At 40.0% G+C, this 21,905-nt stretch overlaps 1 protein-coding gene across 1 annotated transcript in view; it reads right to left on the bottom strand.

Moving 5' to 3' along the window:
• Nucleotides 1-83: 83 nt before the first annotated feature.
• LOC116840817 (insulin-like receptor) overlaps nt 84-21,905 on the bottom strand; it is a 69,303-nt gene continuing 47,481 nt past the window's right edge. Inside the window, exons 3-12 of the mRNA XM_032808043.1 lie at nt 13,481-13,655; nt 12,790-13,036; nt 11,249-11,354; nt 9,759-11,144; nt 9,285-9,574; nt 8,691-9,062; nt 7,875-8,419; nt 7,299-7,794; nt 6,977-7,221; nt 84-6,892 (exon numbers count right to left, since the gene is read on the bottom strand). Of these exons, the coding sequence (XP_032663934.1) occupies nt 6,235-6,892; nt 6,977-7,221; nt 7,299-7,794; nt 7,875-8,419; nt 8,691-9,062; nt 9,285-9,574; nt 9,759-11,144; nt 11,249-11,354; nt 12,790-13,036; nt 13,481-13,655 (4,520 nt within the window). The 3' untranslated portion in view covers nt 84-6,234. The remainder of the gene's footprint in view (nt 6,893-6,976; nt 7,222-7,298; nt 7,795-7,874; nt 8,420-8,690; nt 9,063-9,284; nt 9,575-9,758; nt 11,145-11,248; nt 11,355-12,789; nt 13,037-13,480; nt 13,656-21,905) is intronic.

Below are 21,905 nucleotides of genomic sequence, written 5' to 3'. Positions count from 1 at the left end.
ATATATATATATATATATATATATATATATATATATATATATATATATATATATATATATATATGGAAAAGAATAAATATAAATAAAATTAATAATATATTATTCATATTTGTCCATTTGTACACGCGCGTGCGCAGCAGAATAAAGTGTCACTGCGTGCAGATTACATTTCCTCTGTCAAAACACGAGAAATCGAAGAGATATACGGGTTCGTTTTATCAAAATATTTTCTGTTATATTATAAATTTACGTTTTAACGCGAGAGAACATTTCTATTTTGTAAATGTGACTAATATTTACGATGAAGTCATCTGTAAAGTTTTAACACAGCTCGGGCATACACAGAGAGAAAGTACATTCCCGTTGTATAATTTGAATTACGGAGAATACATACAAAAAAAAAAAAAAGAAATGTACCCGCACTTAAAAGAGCGAGTGCATTCCCGGTAAAACTAAAGAGACTCAGCTTGGAACGGGTATCGCGTAGTTGTAACGCGGCCTAAATTTCTCGTAAGTTTATGACCGTGCAAAAGTAAAAGGAAAACATGAAAGATATGGAAAGTATAGAAGCATTTTCTTCATTTTCCGTCGAACTGAAAAGACCTTGACTGCCTGTATCTTGAATGCGATATAAAATAATGCAGGATTCATAACGTTTCGTTCGTTTTTCACGGTGCTGTCGGTACTGTTAGACTGATACGGGGCTTGAGCAATGCAGTATTGAGCGGTTGCATAGTTGAGTAACATCTATCGCGAGAAACGGTAAGTCTGTTTGAACACTGACGGAAAATAAATAGTCTGTCTGGATGATGTACTTGCGCATATAATGCGGCGTACAAAAGAATATAACGAAAGAATCTCAAGAACAGCATAGCGAGAGAGTGTGATATACATGCGCGATGCGGTTTCGGGAATTTTGTCTATCAACTTTGTTTTTAAATACAACAATCGTAACAAGGGAAGCTCTAAGAGGAAAGAAATGAAAATCTGATTTGTGAAAATAAATTTTTATTCGTGGCATATAAAATTTATTCGCAAAGAAATAAACTTTACATCCCACAGATAAAAATTGTTAAGTATCTTTTTTCAGTGTATCTACGAACAAAATTTAAGATGAACGGGAGCCGCGTAGAAAATGTGGGACAATGTTACTCAAAGTTGTTATAATTTGAAAAGAAGAAAGACGAGGCCTCGCACGATGGCTTCCGTTTTGGAGAATTTTATAGCGGGCGTAAGCGGCAAAAGTTTACCTTCGATGAGGAAAGAATAGTGGGGAAAATATCGGCCTGTGAGAAATTCAACATGAAACCAATACAAATCGAGTTTACTCCGGGGAAAAAACGTTCACGAAGTATGAAGGGCGTGATATATCAATTGCAGCAGGGATTGAGAATCACCGTAACGCTCGTATATTTGCTCAAGTGCAAAAGATTTATCAACATTGACCAATGAGTTAGCAACTTCTCGAGTTGCGGTTGTCCTAAAAAAGAGTCATCTGTGTGTGTGTGTGTGTGTGTGTGTGTGTGTGTCTCATTTCGAATAAATACAAATAAATATATTATGGATCGATGGAATAATCGCGTCGACGCTTTTCGCGACGTTTGCAACGAACGAGTTACGCTTCAGTCTCAGGAAGGATGATCGGAGCGAACGGAAAGTTGGTTGAATTTACTCGCGCGCGCGCACGCACGCACGCTTTAAATCCGTGCGTGAGTCGACGACGGAAAATAACATTCTCCCTGTCATGTCCCTGTTATTCCTCGATCTTCCCTATCGTTGATACAGATGTACATTGATCCCGGCGCTCGGCCTTCCACCCGTGTATGTCCGCCTTACGATTTACATTACATTTTACATTACAACAAACGAGAACATCCAATCTCACACACTTTCTAAATTGATCGACACATGCGTCAACAGGCACACTCTTCTTCTCTTGCGCTTTTATAGTTGCACAATTTTTTCAGACACAATTACATGCTACCTTAATCCCAGTTTAATCTAATATATTACAGAGCTATACCTCAAACTATAGGCCTAATCCAGCGATCGCGCGCCGTTTTCCTTACACAATACGGAGACTCGCGGCCATATAGGAAACATTTCGTATTAACCTTACGATACCTTACTTCGTACATAGTACGCGACATGGTCTAAGCGTTTTATAACTGTTCATTCGTTATACTAAATATACGGAATACGAGCGAGGCTTATTATTATTATTATTACTATTATCATTATTTTTATGATACATCAGCCGTGGCGACTGATGATTTAATCTGTCGTCAATCGTGTTCCTTTTTCTGCTTGATTTCCGAAGATCAAACGCGTTCACAACGTACATCTTGATCTGCCGTAAAACCGCCTTTCGTCCTTTCCAAACGCGTGTCTCGCACGCGTTCCGCGTTCAAAGAACTTCGAGGAGAGGAAGGGAAACAGATCGTCCATGTTAAATGAAAAGTCGCGGGAGCTGCAAAGGACGAGAAAAAAAAAAATAAAAACAGAAAAAAAGATTCATCGTGAGTCCGAGACCGTAAGTACACAATCGCGACGTGGTCCGACAACACTCGGTCGATGACTCAGGTGGTAGAATAAAGATTACACGAATCGCTCGATCGGAGGTAATAGTATTCTAGCAGATTAACGTTTATTCGCTTAGTTCGTTGGCACGTTGGTAGCAAACGGAGAATTTTTGCGTATGAGAAAAGAAACAGGCAACCGCGTGACCGTCAGTTCAGGATAGCTGTGGAGTGACAGCTGAGAGAAAGAATGAAACGGTGTGCTTTACGAGGAAAAAAAAAAAAGAGTGTCGGAGTGCCAAAAAAACAGGGCAACCGAATTCACGACAGCGATGACGCGTCCCGATGTTCGTCGCACAAAATGAATTTTATTTTTACATATTATTAATTCATCACATGTTCCCTCCTCCGCATCGTCTGTAGATACAATCTGTGATATCGCGACTTACTTGACGTACGATACATGTAAAACATTACGAATATAGAGTAGGTACTTGCTATTAGGTCACTGGTACTTTAGTCGTTGATATACACGGTGTGCCTTGGGACTATAACGCGTTATTCCCTTAGTGAAAAAATTCCACGATTTCGGATTTGGCTCTTTCCTCAGCGAGATGATCTCCACGGAGACTCGGGTGAGAAAGAGACTGGGGTTCGCGTGAGTCAAATTCCTCGGCAAAGTAAATGGACGATAAAGTGTCTAACATTTCTGGACTTTAATGGATATTCGACGCGGGCCTTAATTGACTGTAATATATATGTACATATATATTACACGTTTAATTTGAACCTTTCCAACCAAGAACGTTATTTCAGAGAAGCGCATTAAAGAAGGATCAACGTCAAACAGCTTAGGACAGTTCTAGCATGTATATTGTATATTCTATCACACGTATCTGTCCCGATAAAAGCGGCGACGAACCAAAGTGGCACGGCGATAATGAACGCGACGTTGTAGGAACGAAGAGGCAACTACAGATCGCGTTAAATAAATATCGAGATGGACTAAGTATATACCTTCGAGCGGACGTATGGCGAAACAAACAGTATAATAAAACAGAGGGGACGAGGGCAGAGGATAGGTGGGCGGGCGGGGAGAGTCGTTTGTGGATATGGAAACGATGTGGAACTTCTACCATTTTGTCTTGTATCTTTAACTTACTGAGAGATTACGGATGTACAGTGGGATTAGCTAATCAGTCTTGTGTTAGAGGCTCGTTATGTCTAGACTCAACTGCATTGCATTGCGTTGCTCGTATAAATTCTCTTCCCATAGCTTGTTCCGTATTAGGACTCGCGCGTCCGATATTAATTATCTCACAATTGCAACGAATGCACGAGGCTATTCAACGGGTCTTTCCGTCCGTCGCAATCGATCTTGTTTTCTCACCGGGCTAAGACAGTCTACGTTCTCTCGTCTACTCAAAAGCACGTGGTATGCCTCTGAATTTCAGCTATTTCGTGGAGCGACGCAGAAACGGACCGCCCGGGGCGGAACGGATGTATCTTGCGCGGATGAACGTGTGAGCTGCTGCGAACAGTCCCATTTGCGGAGCGATAAGCTTAACACGGACGACACTATTGCACGATATGGAAATTCATCATGACTCATGACTGCGAATTGCACGGCTTGTGGATCCTTACAGGATAAATACATTGACTCTCGATCAAAAAAGATGTGGTAGCTATCATTAGTGAGGAACGCGTCCTGCTTGGAAGACGCTGACGGAGGCGATGGTTTCATATGCCGGCTCCACGAAATAGTATCGTTACATAGACGCGTAGCCTATGTCGTATGTACAAGATAAAAGCTGGAAAAGTCTCGGGACAGAGTCGATGATAATACGAGAAATTTTTGACAAAGTTATTTGATGCTCGCTGGAGAAACATTAATGCAGTGTTCGAAGGTTTAGTGGGGATTACACGGATATGAAGTTTCTTTCGTAGATTATATTAAGATTTTTTACTCGCTCGGTCCCGAAACTTCTCAGACACACGGTATAGTTTTGTTTCGTGTTGGTTTGCTTTGTTGGATGTCTACATTCGCTATATTGTCTAGATAGACAGAATGAGAAACGAGAGTAGGGCGCCGTTCAAATTAACATTATTAAATCTTTTAGCGATACTTGACAGTTTCGGGATTAAGACATTATCACGTCGATATCGAAAATGATAAAGCTGTAAATACTAATCGGCCTCATTTAGTAATCTGTGCCACAATTGTACGATAACAAAGTGTGTTTTCATATAAACTCTTTGCACCGCAACCGTTTTTTCGTTACTGAGGCTTTCAACTTGAAGAGATCCTTACTCTCTAATTCTCCTGTTATACATCGAGCGATTGGTGGATTCAGAACCTTAGATCAACCAATATAATAAAGTCAAAAACATTAAAACAATATAAAAAAAACATAAATATAATAGAAATTTGTAAATCAGAAGAACGCGCGATATATGTATATGTGTGTACACACACACACACACACATATATATATATATATATATATATATATATATATATACATATATATACATATATATATATACATATATATACATATATATATATATATATTTGCTAAGTTGACTTATATATTCTGAATCACCTTCTCTATATTTGTGTGTATATATATATATATTTTCCAACAAATATATCGAATCTATGCTATTGTACGAGTTCAAAGCCTAAAATCGTACAAAGTGGCGACCAGGCGCAAATTCACATTTTATATATACTTTATATAATTTATAAAATGCGTTATCTTTCTCTTTCTCTCTTTCCCTCTCTCTCTCTTTCTTTCTGCAAACAAAATATCATACCAACACAACAATTAACCCAATCGCCATTTTGTCTCGCTATACTTATTATTAAAAGTCGGAAAATAAACCGATGCTATACAAATATATAGTACTTATAGCATTAGAAACTAGCGTACCTTGCGACTGAAAATTAAACAAAAATCCTATGATACAAATAATCAACCTGCTCAATTCTTTGATACATGCTTACATGCTAAATAGTTAATGGGGAGATGGGCTGCCATACATTTGTCAGCGAATATCTCAGCATGGCGCTGCCGTCACCGGAAAGATATCCGCAATTTTCTTTCGTATAGCCCAATTTCGAATTGAGACGTTTGGCTTAAACTGGAGCTCCGTGTGACTCCACAATAACGGTGTTTTTAGCTAAGGCTAAATTTCTCATATTAACGTATGTTACAACGATAGCTTCAAAAAGACAGTATCTGATATAAATATATTCGCTCTTTCTCTCCGACATACATCTCAGCGCAACAAATATATAATTAGCTGTACACGCGTAGCAATATTTAGTTACATTTAGAGAGACGGAATTAAGACATGGTAACACCCGTATAAGAAAACTTCACTTGCTTGTTAGGACCTGCTTAGTTATGTCTAGAGATTTAAAATGTAAACTTATGAGTACAACTTATGTTAGTCTAAAAGAAGCACATTGAGCGGTGCTTCACGCACACAAGAGGAATCTCAAAACGCAGCCTTTCATATACGTAAACCACTGTTCCCAATGCGATTCTCTCGAAACTGCGACCCAATGTGCTTATTAATTTGGCACAGACACTGCCTTTTTGCTGAAATATTCGTGTCGATTTTCTCCGAGAATAATCAATTTTCAAGTTGTCTCATACGTGTGTTCCACATAGGACGCCGATTAATGTTGGGATATCGACGAAGCTACGTGGTGGTGTTACCTATGTAACCGTTATTCAATGTTTCCGGCTTGTTCACATACTCGCCCATGCTCTTGCTTTCACTTTTGTCACCGTTAATATCAATATCTATAGCGTCCATAGACGGAAAATTCACGTGTGACGAGGTGATCTCCATCTTCTCGTGGACCAACATAATTTCAGGACTTCGATTTTCGTAATCGGGATTACCGCGGGGTTTACACGAGGGATTTGGACTATCGAGAAAGTTTCTCTTGACTAAACTCTGAGGACTCCCGGACTTTCCCAGAGAAACATGACTTACGTTACTGCGAGATGTATTTTTGTTTTGTATAAAAGGCGAACTCTTGACCGATTTAAGGCTGTCTTCTACAAAAGGCACGTTCAACGTGTCCTTACTAGATGCAAGCGAATCTCCGGAGACGCCATCGAAATCGTCGAATCCAGCTTTAAGAGGTACCTTCGACGAGTTCATGTCATGGAAAGTGGAAAGGGCTTTCGGATTTTCACTGTACGCGTTTATATATCGCGGGCTCGTGTTGTTTTTAATACTGGTAGACTCAAAACTTGCGAAATCGCCAAAATCCTGACGTAGCGGCGAATCTTCTTCGCCTTCGATTTCTTCCTCTCGCAAATCTTGTAGAGCGGCCATTTCTAAGTCTCTGCGCAAATTAAATTCAAGTGTAAGATTAGATACGCAAAATATTCTAAGCAAACTACCTTAAAGTAAGTTTGTGTGCGCTTACTTGTCATTTTGCGGTGAATGCGAACTATTTTGATTTCGAGCTTCGATTCCTTCTGGACTGTGGTAAAAGCTAACCCTCTCAAAGGCCTCTATATTAACTTCTTGCAGTAACATCGTTGCGATGTCTATGAAGGTAGGTCTTCTCGTGGCTTTATAGCTCCAAGTGCACCTCATCAAGTTGTATAGTGAATCAGGACAATTTTCTGGTCGTTCCATGACTCCTCCTTCTATCACATAACGCAACACCTGCAAATAACATCGTAGCGAGTTAGAAAAAGATACGGCGATCAAGATCAGTGTTTTACCGTAGAAATTATATTCACCTGATCGTTTGACAAGCCCTGATACGGTTGCGAAGCCAGTGTTACCATTTCCCACAAAACAACTCCATAGCTCCACACGTCCGAAAAACTGGTGAATACACCGTCTTTCAAACTTTCCGGTGCCATCCATCGGACAGGTAGAAGTCCCTTGGTTCCTTTCCTATAGTAATCGGTTTCGTATATGTCTCTCGTCATCCCAAAATCGCCGATTTTCACGGTGAGGTCCTCAGCTACCATACAATTGCGCGCAGCCAAATCTCTGTGAACGAATTTTTTCGCAGCGAGATAAGCCATACCGTCCGCGATTTCGACCGCCATTTGTATAATTCTCTTCAACGTCGGCGGTTGTCTGGAAAAATTCTCGCAAACATCCGGCCGATGGCTCCTCAAATATGTCTTTAGATCACCATTCACCATGAGCTCCATAACTACCAGTGTAGGTTGACCTTGTGATACTACACCCAGCAATTTAATCACATGATGTGTATTGAAAGCCCTGCAATAAAAACAAATCGTGAGTCGACATTCAAGTGGAATAATTGTCAAAGAGTTGCGAGAACACAATTTATCTCTTACTTCATTACAGAGGCCTCGTTGAGAAATTCTATGCGTTGACGATCGGTCGCATTTTCATTTACAGTCTTCACGGCGCATCGTACTTCCGGTTTGCTCTTCACAACATCCCTCCCTCGCCATTCCCTCGCCACTCCCTCGTATACCATACCGAAAGAACCATTTCCTAATTCCCGTAACAACTCGATATTCTTTCTGGACACTTCCCAATCGTCCTGCACGTATACGGTGCTCACGTATTCCGGATTCACCGTCGCGATAATTATACTAGCATTTCCCGATAATTTTCTTCTACACACGTGAAACGCCCCCATGAAAACTAAAATTATGATGATGAAAGAAAATGACAAGAACAAAATCCAGAATGTACTGAGCGTGCCGTATTCCTCTATATAAAAATATTTTAGTTCGGTATACGCGCCATTCCCAGCTAAGCTCGTAGCTCGAACTTTTACAGAATAATTTCCAGCGGGAAGGTCTTTCAAGAGGTACGAGTTAGCCGCATTGGTAAAATCGCGTCTTGTAATGCACACCACTGTTGGCTTTATCTGTACAATACAGGAAATAAGCTGCATTTAGATGAGATATAACATGGCAGTACATACTAGATACAGATTCTAAATTATGATGGAAACTAGGGATTTCTCTAAATTTTCTTCAAGATACTTTCTAACTGAATTTTTTTTCTTCGTTTTCAAAATAATTCTTCGAGAATATGCTGTCTCTCTCTTTCTCTCTCTCTTTCTCTCTTTTCTCTCTCTCCTTCGGGGTGTTCTCGTTCAAACTGTAGTAGCGAAATCTAAGATGTGTATTACTCACATTTTTTATGTCTATTCTTTTATATTCGATTTGGTATGTGACAATTAGGCCATTGGGTTGAGGTGGCTCGTCCCAATACAATTTGACAATGGTGAGACTGTTATTCTCTCCGGAGATACTCAGTCGAAAAGTATTCGGTGGAATATTATCTGCACTTTCCATAGCCAACGTTCGATACGTTTTCATGCTCTTCGTCGAACAATTTTTTATATCCGTCTCATTGACCTGTTTCCTGCAGGCTTGAACTTCGATATCATACGCAGCGAAGTGCCGGAGATTCTTCATAGCGTATGTAAGATTTGTACTCGGTACTAATACCTCGAACGCTGTGTATGTACCATTTTCGATTTTATTATTACTGCCTTCTTCGTCCTAAACATTAAATATATAATGAATTATATTTAGCTATAATTAGTAAAGAAGTTGCGATTAATCATATCAATTTATTACTTTTTACTAGTGCCGCAAATTTTATTAATTCTTAGAGGCATATTGCACAAACATCATTTACGTTTTCCGTTATTTTCTTATTTATTGATTGGAGGAAATCGCGAATATCTCTCAAAGCCAAATTTGAAATTCTATGGTCCTTACCTGGTTGTTATTAGAATCTCCGTATTGTTGCAATGTTTCCAGAACGTCGCGTCTTCTACGCACGTTCACGTTTACATTTCGTTTCACGTAGACTTGATTGTGTAAAGCATTCTCAAAGGCGATCGAACTGGAAACTTCTTTCTCACGCATCGACTGATCCATCTCGCGATCCGCACAGTCGCAAGAACCTATATCGAACTGTTTTGTCGACTGATCCCTCTCTTCTTCGGCACGCTTCTTCTCTTCTTCCACCATGACGGACATTGGTTTTTTCTCGGGTAATAACATAGCTGAAATTAGAAATAAATTATTTCCCAACTATTTCATTATCTATCATAAAATGCACGTAATCAACAAGCAAGTTGACAATTGTGATAAGTTTTTAATAAAACTTCTATATCCGTCTTAGAACGTTATTTTACAATCTAGATATCTGTCGATATCGAAAAAAAGACATAAAATGACATGAATTACGTTCGTCACAGTAGTTCCTCTGGTCGATGAAGTTCGGGTCATCGGGCTCCCAGCGACCGATTATTCGATAATGCGTCAGATTTCCATTTTTGTGGAGCGGCGGTAACCAGGACATGACCAATTCGCTGCTAGAGTTGCTGTAGGTTGATAAGGCCCTGGGCGAGCTAGGTATGTCCGGTAGAGTCGTGAAATACTTGACCATGCTCTGCGCACCAGATCTCTCCGTGGCTATGGTGTAAGTCTTGACGTAGTAAGCGTACTGAGTATACGGCTTCAGCTGGGTCAATATGTGAGTGAGAACAAAAGACTTTTGTGGTATCGTGTTGTTGTAAGCCGTCGGCATCTCGGCGGAAACGTCTTCGACCCTCCAGCCGTCGCCGCCGCAAGCATCGCGACCATCGTACATCTTGACGTTTGTCCTAGGCGCTTCGATAAAGTAAACGACGTATCCCAAAAGGGACCTCGTGTCATGATGCATAAAGGCTTCCCATTCGATAATCGCACCTCTAGAAGTTTTCTTGACGACCCTGGTCTTCAGCTCGGTGATGTTGCAGGCGATCTTGTCCCCGTTGCTATCAGGCGCCACGTCATAATCGGTGAACTCGTCCAGCTTGGCTTTCTCGCGCAACGTTTCGATCTTGTACAGACATAGTTTCGGGTTAAAATGAAAGAAGATCTTGGGGGGACCCGCTTTAGACAAGATGGTGATGTTCTTATGTGTGCTCCAGTCCCAGAGCTCCTGAAGATTTTGATTATCGAACACGGAGAGAGTGTATTTGCCGTTCTCGAGGACGTTACCGCGTATTATGCGTAGCCTTTTGAGAAAGTTGAAGGATATCAGCGGGAAACTTCTGACGATCTTCAGATAGCCGTCTATCTCCTCGATCATGCTCAAACTTTCCTCGAGCTCCTTCACAATGCTCTTCCCGCCGCGTATCTGTATCTCCAGGCTGCCCTTGATGTGCGTGCACCCGCGGAGCTTTTGCGCGGAAGAGATGCTGTCCACGTTCGTGGCGGAACACTCCTTAAGACATGGACCCTCGCACTTCTTGCAGGACATTTTTTTGCCGATTCCGACGTCCATGTAACCGGCCGGGCACTCGATCACACAGCTACCGTTGAACGGCTTGTACGGACAATTCTGGACACTGTCTAACGCTTCGCGCGGCTTCAACAGCTCACGACACTCCTGCTCCTCGACGCAACGTCGGTTCATGAACTCGTAGGTGCCGTTCGGGCAACGATCCATGCACTCATTACCATTCACCAACAAATTCTTGCACGCTTTACAGTCTTTGGCTGTCGGTCCTGTGCATCCCCCCAAGCAGAAAGGATGACAGCACGTTCCCGTATCGTCACAGGCGCCGTCCCCGCACTTGTCGCATACTGTTTCGACAAATTGTTTCGTTTGAGATTATTAACGCATCGACTCGCAGCTTCTCTTGTGAACTCGGCAAGAACACATTCAATTAATCGCGATGATAACTTACTTCGTTGGCAGTGTTGTCGATTCCAGCACATGGTCTCGTCGGGTTTGGTTGGCTTTCCCGGACAGCTTTTTTCGCACACCGGACATCCGTTCGTTAGTTTGTTACCCTGAAAAACGAAACACTATTGCATATACCGTGATGACGCTGATTCGCACATTCACATACACGTCAATTTGTTCCCAAATGTATTCTTCGTCTCTATCATTTCTTCCCGATACTCTTGATATATCTCTTCGTATGTTCGCTGTGCAAAGCTTTACTAGATACGATAGCTCGGAGAGATAAAGTACGTTTTTTACTGAAAAATTACAATTCTTCGCCTTCCTTTGGTAATTTATATGAAAAAATCCCGGCATGAAGCTATGAAGAGATATTAGTATTTCTAATTCAACACTTTTTTGCTAGATAAGTTATCGGTGCCGCTTTCTCGCTATCGCTCTTTCCGCAATCGGTTTCTTCTACACCTTAATTTCCCATGACATACGATGACTAAACGAATTACAATCTTGTATCTTAAGAAATACCTGAGGAGAAAAAGAGAACGCTTTAAATGTTATTAGAAGTACGCGGGAGTTGTATTATCGCTGTGTGCGTATTCGTTAGAAAGGAAAAGAAGAAAACGAAGACACTGCCATTGGACTGCGCCAATGTCAAGGTCGAAAAACAGATTGCGAAAGGCTCGGGCAAATCCGTGTCACACTTTGTCGTTTCTCCTCCTCGTGATACGATTTCATGAGATATTCGATGGAAATAGAGAGAAGGTGTCGGTTCGAAAACGTCGGTTTGATCGTTCAATATCGGTCAATAAAATGGAAATTTATGACTTACGCATAATCAATCATGTCACCGTAGATCGATTAGTCTATCATTCGATCGCGGTTCAGATTGGCCCGGTTTTCACGCACGCACACTCAGTTAATGACAACGGCTCTCAGCAGCCGATCGCTTGGAGGATTCCGTTCGTGTTGAAAAATGTCGCGTCACGTCGTCGTCGCGTCGCTTCTCACAATTTCGTTGCACCCTCGGCGATTTTCGCGCGATGTGCATTCGTTGTAAAATAAATGAAGCAATTTTCAGTCGCTTCCGCCTCGGATTTCTTGTCCCTTAACAATTCGCCGCCAAGAGGAGACCGCCGTGCCGTGTCGCTCCGCGCTGCGAAGCGTGACGAGCCGCGCGCGCGCGCACTACAGTATTCTCTTTCGTCTGAACCGAGAGATACACTTTGTAGCGGTAAGGTATGTCCGCGTATTTTCGGAAGAGCGACACTATTATTGCTGCATTATCGCGCCATACATTTTAACGCTCGTTGAGTGCTGCCAACGATAATTTATTTGCACACGTGAGCGCGGACACGATGAGAGACACCGATCATCGCTCTCGCCAAGCGAGACATGAGCGAAGGTAAGGATTGTCAACAGTTTGTCTCGGGTTTTTAAGTTCTCGACGAATTAACCGGGCCTGTCAACGGAACTCTCCCGCGAAATCTGAAGTCTCCGCTGCTTCGGGTACCATTGCATCGAGATAAGATCGAAGATGCTTACTGATATGACGTGCTCTCCCTTGCCGGCTTTGGCGATGATGTTCCAGTCGATGGTATCGGCATAACACAGTGATGGGTTCTTTTCGAATCGCACGGACCCACGCAGTATGTTGGTCAGCGAGTGGAGACCGATCTCCTGCAGCTGCATCACCTCGAATGCCACCAAGGCGTAATTGATAAAAAGAGAATGCCCGCGAATGATCGTCAGGTTTGGAAACAGATGGCCGATGCTCCTCAATCCGTTCACTCTGGAAAGACGAACGCAGAGAACTTTAGTGCGCGCAATTAATGTTAATGAGTGTTTGAACGAACATTTGTTTTTCAACGACAAATGTATTTATTGTTATTTTCGTCTCGGTATTTTGCATGCCTCCTTGGACGGAAAGATAAATGCACGGCAATGTTCCACGGTTTCTATGAGATCACATGAAAGCATCATACAGGCTGTAAGAATCGCATGTAAAAAACGAAGTAGTTAAAGACTCTGATGATAAAATCAAAGAGGGTCATTGAGAACTCATGCACAGAGACGCTTTAGTGCCATAAAATTTTTTTCTCTTTTTATTCTTTTATGTCACTAAGCCATCTGTGCATGGGTTCTCAGTGATTCTCCTTCAATTTCAGTTTAATTTCACGTAAACTTGGATTTTCGCGCGGCAACTTACGCGTGATATGCTTTCAGATAATCGTACCTGTACAAAAAAAGATATCCGGTGATCTCCACTAGTTCGGGAAAACTGATGTTGGCGTAGGCCGTGTGGTTCGCATTGTAGAGCAAGAGAATTTGCACGAAGCCCTCGACCACTCGACATCCTTCCAGTTTTGAAAATTGATCCACGCTATTCCTTATGTCTATACTTTGGCACACTGCAACAAGAACAATACGATCGCTGAATCACCGACGAATTGGCAATGCGCGACAGTGTGAATTAAACCGCGTATAAAAAATTCGTAATCCGCGAATCACTGGGTATAGCCATTAATCGCGTTCGCTGGACTCAACTTGGAGGGAAAGAAACAACGCGAAACGTCATTTCGTACTGAGTTATATGACGACGTCATGCAAATTCTGGAAATACTGCACCGCGATCGGGTCGGAATTAATAAAGTGTAATAAGGTTAATGAAAAAGCGATGTAGCTTAATTTTCCTCAAGAACGAATGCATTTCCTAACATTATAATACCATGTTACTCTTTTGACTTTTTTTTATATTTTTTAAATTAACCTTTTATTTGGCAGACCCAAAAAACATTGAAAGAAAAAATGTTTGCGTGTTTAAATGAAGTAAATAATATTTTTTAAATGTCATAAATATTATTTTGAAAACATTTAACGATTTTTGTCATCTAACGGTAAAAATCGAAACTATTGAGACACCGACGGACAAAACAGCTAACCAGATGTTGCTTCAGAGTAGTAGTGCTAAATAATTGCGTCCTGCATCTATCGTTGTTGCTTATGAGAAATATATATATGTACACACACACACACACATACACACACACACATTAAAAAAAATACACATTATGATGAAAACACATTCTTAATATTTAAGAAAAAATCTAGTGTATATATATATATATATATATATATATATATACTAGATTTTTTCTTAAACATTAAGAATGTTTGTATTGTAAATATAAACCTTCGAATATAATTATAAAGGAAATATAGAGTATAAAATAAATTTTGATGTTTTCATCATAATGTGTATTTTTTTAATATATTAACAAATCGAGTTTGATCCGTAATTGGAATTTGTACCTTATCTCCTTTATTTTGACGGAGTACTCCGTTCTATTTTGTCTTTTACACGAGAAACAGGATATTAACTTAAAAGTAAAAGGGGTAAAAAACGACCGCTCGGTGTTTCTAGTGCTAAAACGGTTAGGCCACGTGTAGCACGCGACAGCAGCAGCAACAGCAGCAGCAGTAGCAACTGTAGCAGGTCGGTGCATTAAACATCGATGCCTCCGTACGTCTCCCCTCGCTAATCGTCGCATTGTCGTTGGTACGAAAGTAACGGACCGTCGTGCGAGACGATGTACTCGATTTTAACGGGAGACGCTAAAAATACTCGCCGCGCCGCCAGCTGCCATCGGAAGAACAAACGGACGTGCGACACACGTCGCGCGTTCCTTCGCCGTCGTTATTTGATTGGGCGAATTGAAACAAAAGTCTGTATCGCCTTATCGAGGCAATATCATCGCGTATAAGCGTGATACCGCTTATTGCGTATAAGCGCCGCGTAACTTCGCGACGCGTTCTCCGACTTCGCGCGATGATGTCACGGCGGACGACGTTTCATTCCATGAATAATCATTTAGCAATACAATTTTCCCCGAGGGAGAAGGAGGCAGGAGGAAACGTATGACGTGTAAGCACCTAAGCGTCGATTTATTCGCGCGAATACACTCTCTGCACACTCCTCAAGGAGTAATATAACAGTCGTACCATATAATAGCTTTCTGGTGGCTAACGTCGCGAGACCGCGTGCACACACATACGCTCATCCGCAAAACCGAATCTATAAATTATTCCGTGCTCGAGAATAACGAGCGGTTTTACCAGCGGTATCGGTCTTTTACGACCTGGCCGCTTGTCCGAAATATATCCGGAGCCGTCTGGCATAACGCGAATATTTGCGCGCGCGCGCGCGCAGCGAGTTGCTCGAGCATCGATACAGCGACTTTTTGGCAACGCGCGTTGCCAAGACGCCCCGCGCGCGCGCGGTCACAAACAATTCGTTTCGATGTAATAGAAGTTTGACATCTGCGCTGGCACTCTCTGTATTATCGTCGAGACGACTGTCACGTGTTATCGCGATAATTAGTCCGTCGTGAGACGTAACACGCAAAAATGCGCCCGTGACGTCTGACCAAGCACGCCACCGCAACGGCGGCGACGGGCTAGGGACGATATAATCGAGACGAGCCAGCGGCGTCGACGCTTGCCGTGCACGTTGCGACGCGGTACGCGCGCGATACTCGCGCGAACGTTTCATTCATAACGGGCCCACGAGCAGTCGCGATGCCGTGCACGCGTACGTCAACGGCGGACGTACTATCTACTTGCGTGTAACTTGCGTAGGTAGCGTACGCTTACGTGGAATATCGACGGCCCGACGACAGTGCGGTAGGCCGCGGCGGAAATTCGCGCGATCCGCGAGTCGCATTTAAGTGGCCTTTCAATGGCTGACGTAGAAAAAAAAAACGATGAAAAAAAAGTCCGACGGAAATTTATTTATAAGTTGGAAAAAATAATGAAAGTTCAACCCGTAACAGGTATCATGCCTTTTTAGTCAAGCTATAGGTACAGTGGGGTCCGGCGGACCCCAATAAATTTTTGCCATTTTTAACATAATAAAAGGTGGAAAGAAGAACGCTTTATAGTTCGAAAATAATACTTTACGAATATTATATTACAACTAGATATGTATAATAACAGTCTCAGTTTTTCAGTAATCTAAAAGAAAACGTTAACTGATTATAAAATGAACACAATGTGGACAGTGTTGAAATAAAATACATTGAAAGACAAATAATCGGAAAAAGAAAAAAAATTTATGTTTTAATCTAAGTCTACAAATTATAGATTATATAAAAAATATAAACAAATATTGTTAAATTAAATATAATATTAAAATCTTGGAAGTTTTTAGATGCAATCGTTACAGATAGTGTTTGCACATTTGGTGCATACTGGTTCATTGCATCTAACATATACTTCTTTGGACTTCATATCTTTACTTCTAGGACATTTATTACATCTTACTCTGGATAGCAAAATAATTTTAGATCTTTCAGTTTCTTCAATTTTTAAAATAGATGAAATTATTAAACGCAATGGCTTATAAATATATTGAGTTGTAAGACGTCTCTTAAGTTCAGGTTCTACTAACTGAAAGGCAAGAGCTTACTCTTTTGCGTGAAAAATGAATCATATTGAGCTGAAGATTAAGAAAATTATTTTCATAAAAGTAACATTAACGGTACAATGGAGTCACTGTGACTTCAGACAAAAAACAAATGCATATAATTCACACCTACTTACAAATAACTTGATGATCTTTTCTTCTGTCACACTGAAAACTGTTACTCGAAAAGAAGAAACTGAGGATATTAGCGCCATACAGTGGATAGTTTAGGAATTATCACGAAAATAAAATTAGTTGAGGTCCCTGGGACCCCATGGTGCCCGTTATGGGTTAAGGAGAAAAAGTCAAGTTGCCTTTTAGTGGTGAACGTCAGGGAAAGATGGGAAACAGGGCGGAAACGAAACTGATTTCTTAAATAATTGCTGCGATTTGCTAGCAAATAAAATAAACATAATCACTAGGGTTCTTATTGGCTACTAGAGAGGTCTGGTGTCAGGGCCACGTTGTTTATAGTGTTGAGAGAAGCAGTTTTCCTTGCCGTTAAGAAACTTTCCACGTGGTACAAACATCTTTTTCCTGTCTTGAATCTAATCTTAGCTATAGTATGTTGATTAGTTATAAGATTAAACTTTAAAGTTGCAAAGTCAGTTATTCGGGAATGTTATTCCTACTTTGAAATTTATTAGGTTGTGTCGAAAAACAGCGATGGGTGGTAATAATAAAGTATTCCATATTCATCAAATCTTATATTTCCACGTCTTATGCAATAGGTGTGAATTTTTATTTATAATTTTTATATTCGAATAAATTCAATAAAAAAAGTCATTTTTAACATCAACAGTTTTATAATATTGTAGTAAAAAGTAAATTTTTTCTTTATTTTCATGGCTGTTTCGTTTTAGCACATTTTCTAAGACCCCACTTCTTGCATTATGTTAAAAAAGATTTTGTGCTCTTTCAGCAGTTTATTTCATTTTCTTAATGATTATAAAAATACAATAGAAGAAATATATATTTGCTAACACTTCTGACTGTTATCGATGCAATTATTGCATTTAATTAAGTTTTTCGTCTAGAAAAGTGTGTGGTGTGTGTGTGTGTGTGTGTGTGTGTGTGTGTGTGTGTGTGTGTGTGTGTGTGTGTGTGTGTAGTTCATTTTCCCATCCTTTTTCCTATAAAAAATAATAAAATATTTAAGTGCAAAAATTTAAATCGTTTTTCAATGATCGACGTTATAAAGGACAATAAAAAATCTAAGAATAAAAATTTATATAAATATTTGATGCACTACGAATATTACGCAATAATCAGATGGAGAATCTTAGTTCTTTGAACACTAGAAGGACCAAGGTAGCCGATTTGGCTCCTCGCAAAATTCAGCTATAACTTTTCATATACATATGTATAAAAATATTTATTTATCTGTTTAAAGCCATAAAATTTGTTAATAAACTGTAAAACATATGTGAATGCAATATCAGAAATAAGGGAGCCAAATTGGCTCTAATGGTCTTTCTAGGTAGACAATTAAATAAAAATTCAACACACCATTTTGTATAATTAAATTTTTTATTTACCAAAATTAAGATTATGATGAAAAGTCACAAAAGGTTATCATATGGAAGAGAAATTGAAAAAAGTTATAGCTGTTTGAATGAAGTTATAGCTGTTTGCAAGGAGCCAAATTGGCTACCTTGGTCCTTCAAATGTTAAGAATAATTACATCACATGTGCGTTAAGAGCCCGATAGCAACGGGCTTTATCTTCTTTACATATAACTGTGAAATGCCCAACGTAATATGAAAGATGAAGAGCGAAAGATAAATGGAAATATATTTGCGGAGAGCAATAAAATTATTAATACGTTCCCAATTCGGGGAGATTGGTCGACAAAAGGTTAAGCGATCACGGTTGAGGCCGAGAAAAGAATGAAATCTGTTTGTGCGAAAAGCTTCTAAAATTACGATGAGGAAACAATGAGATAGTCAAATGAAGCCACCTGTGTTTAAACTCGGTACGATATCTTTAACGAATGCATTGCTTTCCTTCTATAATTAGACCTCGTACGTATGTGCGCAAATATTTTCGCAAAGCTGCGTGAAACGAGAAAATAACAATTGCGGCGTTCTACTCGTGTCTCAAGTTACTAATTACAGACAATCACCGGTTACTTGAAACTGACATGTGGTGTAGCCTTTTCCAAATAGGCTTATTTATCGTTGCGCTTCCACGCAAGCCGGACATTGTAACGTAACAAGAATTCGCAAGTGTACGATAGTCATTGATAATATTCTCCCGTGATGTTCGCTCGTGCTCGCAACGCAGAAAAAGCGAGGATGGCAAGCGAAACAAAAGTCGAGAACAGTTTTGATCCAGGAAAAAACTAAACACATGTGCAGTCTATTTAGTTTTGCCCCCAGAATAAAACGAAAATAAAGAACAAAAGTTTGGTGTCAGGAATCGAAATTATATACCGAAAACAATATAGTTTTGCGAAACAAAATAAAATGAGTCAAAAGTATTACGGGGACAAAACCTTATTTCCTTTTGATCTTAATGATTTTAGTTTTGTCCCCACAATTTAAGGGGAAATTAGCGTTTGAAAGGCTCTGTGATTAAAAAATCAAAGTTGAAACAAAAGGAGCAATAAAAGCCAGACATAAGATTGTGGCGTGTAAAAAATTAATGTATTAATTTATTAAACGTTTAATAAATTAATTGATTTTTTACATGCCATAACCTTGTGTCTGGCTCTTATTGACCCTTTTGTTTCAACTTTGATTGACGGGGAAGTAGCAGGCTAGATGGCCGCAAAAAGTACAAAATTGACAGGAATTTATTACGAACAAGTAGTTAGTAAAAATATTAAAATGCGTTTTTTTGCATGTATTGTACATACTTTCTACTATGTATGTCACATGCAGGTTAGGTTACATACACAGGGTATTTTGACTTGCTGCTCACTAAGTATATAGCACTACTCCTCATGAAAATTCGACTTAAAAAGTCCTGAATCATATTGTCAAAAGACGTCATTAATAAATTCCTGCCATTTTGTGACTTTTCTGGCCGTCTAACCTGCTACTTTCCCTCAAATGTTGGTTTGGGGACAAAACTAGAATCATTAGGATTAAAAGGAAATAAGGTTTTGTCCTCGTAATATTTTCGACCTATTTTTGTTTTGTTTCGCACCTAATTTTAGACCACGGCGCTTTTGACCTGTGAGTTTTGTTTTGTGCTTTGTTTTTAATATAGTTCCGTTTCTGAATTTTGTCTCCTGAAACATAACTAATTTATTTTGCACTTTTGGACCGCGAGTTTTGTTTCGCTTCCCAAGTAGGAATCGTATACGTTTCGCCAGTACAGAAAAACGACCCGATACTGGGTCGATACCGAAAAGCGGTGGCCATGATCTTTCCGGCCGATGGAACCGTTTTTACCTTCTTTGAAGCAAGTTCACCGGGTGAAGTTCACTGTTTTGATTGTTCTTTCGTTTCTGGCGTGTAGTGATGGATCCATGTTTCGTCAACAGTGACGGAACGCCGCAGAAACTCTTTCGGATTGCGCTTAAACATGTCTAAATAATGTTTCAAAGTTGTCATGCGATTCCGTTTTTGTTCCACTGTGAGCAAACGCGGCACCCATCTCGCCGATAGCTTTCTCATGCCCAATTTTTCGTGTAAGATATTTTATACGCGTTCAATTGAGATATTTACAATGTCAGCAATCTCTTTGATATTCATCCGGCGGTCTACTAACACGATATCATGAATTTTGTTGATCATATCCTCCGTAGTCACCTCAATCGGATGACCTGGGCGCTCTTCATCAAAAACGGATATTCAACCACGCTTGAATTTATTGAATCAATATCTGATAGTAGTCATCGAAGGTGCATGGTCCTTATAAACGGAATGCAACTTCACTTTGATTTCCTCACACGTCTTCCTATCCAAAAAAAGGAATCGAATCGCTGACCGATATTGCCTTTTATCCATGGTTGCAAACAAACACAAACTTGTCCACTTTCAACAGTTATCAAAACAAAACTACTTGATAAATCTGTCTGAAATTTTTACTGGCGTCGTTCGGAAGATGGCGTTAAACGATGGTACAGATTTTGAGTCAGTGACGCCATTAGTCGTTAAACACAGGTACTTATCATACAGTCCTCGTAAGTAGTCACGAGTATGCAAAATATTGGTTTGTTATTTGTTATTGTTGACAAAATCGATAATTTGATAAAGTCAAATTATTTTACGTATTTATTAAATTAAGTTAAGCTGCAAGTTACCTCGTGTGCAAAATCTATACGGACATAAAATAAGCCTTCAGATTAATATTAACAAATCATAAAGCATTCAATGTCACTTGTATTTAACAAAATTTGAGGAAAGTACTTTTAATGTGAGTAGTTACAAGACAGCAATATATTCATTCGTTTTTTGTTATCATGGAAAAAAAATCAATAACCAGATAATATGTAAAATTAATTGCATACACTCGAGTAATTGACAGCACTAAACGCCACTGAATCGCCCTTGGATCGACAAACGGCTCAGGGTAGAGAAGCTCTAGTACAGAGAATCGCCAACTTAGTCATGTGACCAGCTACTCAGCTACTCTGCGATTGGTTGGCATAAACATGAACATGTACGTGTACATGTACATGTAAATTTGGACATTGCGACGCCGGTGCAAAACCACACACACACACACACACACACATATAAGCATTTGTTCTGTATTGGCGTCGCAATATCTAAATCCGTATATATTTATGCCAGCCAATCAGCTGGTCACGTGACCAAGTTGGCGATTCTTTGTACTAGAGGTTCTCTAGCTCAGGGATGACAACCCAAGTAGGAATTTACTACTGGCATAAAAGTGGCCCAGTATCGATTTATGGTAAACGTTACTGGCATAGTACTAGATGCCAGTACGTGTTTAGTATTGGTGCGATACTGGGATGATAGAAAAGGGCCAGTATCGGAAAACACTGTCGCAAATCAGTACTATATCAGTATAAAAATAATATTGATTCCTAGCACTGGGCAAGTACTTATTCCCAGTACTGGGCCAGTATCGCGATTCCTAGTCATTTTTATTATTTGTACAATTGTTAATATCACAACTATATAGTACGGAAAGAAAGATCGGAAACCATGGCTGGGGTTGCTCTCGTTTGTACCTACGAGGGTGGTCTGAAAAGTTTCCGACCTAACAAAGATACAAG

The sequence above is a fragment of the Odontomachus brunneus genome, unplaced genomic scaffold (genome assembly GCF_010583005.1).
Source record: "Odontomachus brunneus isolate Ranch 3 - 2012 unplaced genomic scaffold, Obru_v1 Obru_scaffold_012, whole genome shotgun sequence".
NCBI lineage: Eukaryota > Metazoa > Arthropoda > Insecta > Hymenoptera > Formicidae > Odontomachus > Odontomachus brunneus.
This window is presented reverse-complemented; position numbering and strand designations above follow the sequence as displayed.